Source organism: Moschus berezovskii, chromosome 21 (assembly GCF_049115385.1).
Source record: "Moschus berezovskii isolate FMDL1 chromosome 21, NW_MosBer_1.0, whole genome shotgun sequence".
Classification (NCBI taxonomy): domain Eukaryota; kingdom Metazoa; phylum Chordata; class Mammalia; order Artiodactyla; family Moschidae; genus Moschus; species Moschus berezovskii.
This window is the reverse complement of record NC_142480.1, coordinates 69,387,875-69,391,434: the sequence shown is the minus strand read 5'-3', so window position 1 is coordinate 69,391,434 and position 3,560 is coordinate 69,387,875. Positions and strand designations below refer to the sequence as shown.

Below are 3,560 nucleotides of genomic sequence, written 5' to 3'. Positions count from 1 at the left end.
CTCTCACCCTTGCAGGTTTGAGCTTTGTAATGAGATTTATCCTCAGACACTGCCCCTCCCTGGCTCCATCCCACCCTCTGAGTGGTTACTTACTGGCCCTCGGCAGTTTTGGAGACAAACCCCAATCCCATCCCAACCCCACATCCCTCCCCAAGGCATCCCATGTGTGTTCCTCCAGACCATTGGTCAGTCAGCTCCATCATCACAGTCCTTCAGAAAAAAACCAAGCTTCAAATCTTGGGTTCACTGCTAAGTGGGAACAGGACTTGGTTAGATCCATTAATCTCTCCGAAATGAAGTTTCTTGATTTATACAGAATATGACTTTATTCCCCTAAAAGATTAATGTTGAGGATTCATTAGTAATAATCCTTAGCTGTGCGTGTGTTGAGAGTAGGGAGCTAAAAATACAGGCTATAACTTGAAAACTACAGGCGCTAACATGGAAATTTTTAAAGTCATAATCTAAAAGGCAGGAGTCAGGGGGGCAGCTGGTGGCAGGTGGGTAAAAGTATGGGTTCTGGGCTCATTCAGTCTGGGTCCAAACCCTAAAACTAAGCCTCTCCTCCCAGGAAGCCTTTATGATCCAGGGAAAGTTAATTACCTGCTTTATTCCTTTATTTTCTCCATGGTGCAGATGTATTAAGTGCCTGCTTCACAAAGCTGTTGTGAGGATTAAAGAGAGAAAATATATGTAGAGTTTAGTACAATGACTCTCTTAGTGCCCACAAAAGACAGCTATTATTTTTTCTAAAATGTGGAAAATGTAAGAGAGGCAATTACTCTAAAGATAAACATTTGTTATTTCTATGCGATGTGATTATGACCCCTTTGTTGATTTTTGCACTTTTCTCTTCTTGTCAAAGCTTTGATATGAACTTGTGAAAATAAAACTATGCACTTCACACATTTATGAGTCATGATGAGTACTGACGTCCCCGTCCTATTAGATGAAATAGTTATATCTGTATACTTTGCAATTCCCATTCCCAATCCATAATATTCTGTTAAGAAGATAAAGTACACTTTTTCAATGAATGAATGTATCACAAGAATCTTTAATGTTTAAAGTTTACTCATGGTGAGGTTGTATCTGTGTTTAGTAAAGTGTGCCCACATTGAGTCTGTTTCAGTCCATATCACCAAACTCCACAGGGATGTTTCCTGTGCCCATGCAGAGCACAAAGACATAGGTCGATTTTTCTCTTGGTTAGGCCAGCTTTTCTGCGGAGTTTTTCCAAACTCTCCAAGACCAATCTACCCCAATACACAGCCTCCATCACACGTAAAAGAATATGGAAAATGTCTCAGTGTATTTCATAAGTTTAGCACATCCCTCTGGTACAAAAAATTCAAGAAAGATAGCACAAAAGCGAAAGCACCAGCTGAGCTTACTTACAAACAACCATGCATGAATCCTACACACTAATATTACTGTAATGAACACAACATTGCATTAAGAGGTATAAAAGCACTGTACGGAAAACTTAAAAGTTATGCGTGAAATACTGCACTGTAGATCCTGAATACGCTAATGTCCCTCACCCCCACCCCTCCTCCACCCTGGTGAGGGGCAGAAAACATCCATCTGCCTCCAGACCTTGCTAGTCCTCGGAGAAACTGTTGCGGGGGCAGTGGGCAGTGGGGTGGGCCTCCCGCAGGGCTCTAGCCTCTTCCAGAGCTTCCCTGTAGCGGGAAGGCCAGGCCTGGGGGTTTTTCTTAAAGACCCTGGCCAGGAACTCCATGATCTGCATCTTGGTGATTTCGCGGCTGGCACGGGAGCCCCAGAAGAACTCGTACTCAGGGGGCTCGACATGGGGGACGCGCTGGTACTTCAGGTAGTTCTGCTGGACGAACTCCTCGGTGATAAGCTTTCTCACGTCTCCGAAGGTGGAGTGTTTCTTCCAAGGCCTCAGCCCCAAGATGCGCAGCACGTTCCAGACTGCACTCTCTCGAGCGCCGCGACCCTTCACGTAAATGAGGCTCAGGATCATCAGCAGGAGGCCTGTCATCGGCATTCGGTTGCTCAGAGCGACCCTGTCCAACTCCTCTGGCTCCAGAGCTTTGACAAGCGAAAACTCCATGGTGTGCAGGCTGGTCAGCCTCAGGTGCAGCCCGAACACGCGTGCGAGGATGAGGCTGGTGCGCCGAAGGATGCTTCTGCACCACTTCTTGTAACTGCCGATGACATCCTTCACCATGTCTGGGAACCAGATGATCATCCTCTTCTGGTCCTTGACCAGCACGTACCACATGAGCTCATGTGCCTTCTGCACCAGCTGGGCCGGGGCCGGGGGCGCCGGGCTGAGCTGAGTTGTGCTCGGGGCCTGGTGGGCACGGCCTTCCTCAGCGGCCTGCTGCAGGGCCTTCGGGTCTCCCTCTTCGCCCGGACCCTGGGGAGGCAGCGAGACCAGAGGGGCATCAGGCGGGCTTAAGGGAGGGCTCTCCGGCTCACTGAGGGTCGCGGCCTGAGACCCTGGAGGAGAGGGGTCCCCGGGAACGCCGGGGCTGCTCTGCGCCTCGGAGATGGAGGCCTCGGCTGCAAAGTTGGGATCGCACACATCCTTACTTTGTTCGGACATATCTGTTCGGTCTCGCAAGAGCAGGGCCGCAGAATCCAAGAGCTCTTCGAGTCTGCTTTCCCTCCGCGGACTCCTGGAGAGGAAGTGCGCATTGCTGCGCGCGGCGCCTTCCGCAGAGGCCAGGCAGGGCGGGGCGGCGGCGGGCCTGACCAATGCGCCTGCGCGTCCGCGCGCCTGGGGCCCGGCAGTCGCGCTGGCGGGCGGGGCTCCTGGGGGCTGCGGGAGGGGGCTAGGAGGCCCCCAGTAAGAATAGAGGGTCCGCTAGAAAATGGGCCTCAGGGATCACTCCCCCTACCCAGGCGTCCTGTTAGGGCTAAGGAGGAGTTCTTGAGGAGGAGGGGAGGGAGATGGGTGAGCAGTGGACATGGAGTAAGTTTAAGGGACAGATGGCAATTTAAGCTTCTGAGATGCTGAAGCTGACTTTCTTAGGAAGCATTTGATTAGGTATATCCAAAGTCAAGTTACAGGTGAATCCGAGAGCAAGACCTAGGCTGGTGTGTAGGTTTCAGATCAGTGTGAGAATTTAAACTGAGAGAACAGTCAGGGTTGCACAAGAAAATATGTCAAATCTGAACAAGAGAAGCCGCTTGGTCGTGACTGACTCTTTGCGATACCATGGGCTGTAGCCCACCAGGCTCCTATGTCCATGGGCTTTTCCATGCAAGAATACTGGAGTGGGTTGCCATTTCCTTCTCCAGCAGATTTTCCCTACCCAGGGATCGAACCCAGGTCTCCCACGTTGCAGACAGACGCTTTACCCTCTGAGCCACCAGGAGGACTAATTGGGAAAATTGGAATTGAGGAATAAAAACAAAAATTCATTGATTTCCTACCACATGCAAGAGTTATAAACAAGAAATGCAGAATGTAGTCAATCCAAATGTGATCGAAGTTTTCTTGAAGGCAATATACTAATGACTTTGTTAGTATTTTAATAGTCATCGATTTTGGTTTTTCAACTCCATTGGGTAATTTTGTT

At 49.6% G+C, this 3,560-nt stretch overlaps 1 protein-coding gene across 1 annotated transcript; it reads right to left on the bottom strand.

Annotated features, from left to right (window-relative positions):
- Window positions 1–1,037: 1,037 nt before the first annotated feature.
- NDN (necdin, MAGE family member) lies at window positions 1,038–2,706 on the bottom strand. Its single transcript, XM_055417527.2, has one exon. The coding sequence runs from the start codon at window positions 2,579–2,581 to the stop codon at window positions 1,604–1,606; it is 978 nt and encodes a 325-aa protein (XP_055273502.1). The 5' UTR covers window positions 2,582–2,706; the 3' UTR covers window positions 1,038–1,603.
- Between the last annotated feature and the right edge of the window lie 854 nt (window positions 2,707–3,560).

Coding starts and splice junctions, on each gene's coding strand:
- NDN (XM_055417527.2), bottom strand. CDS start 2,581: ATGTCCGAACAAAGTAAGGATGTGTGCGATCCCAACTTTGCAGCCGAG.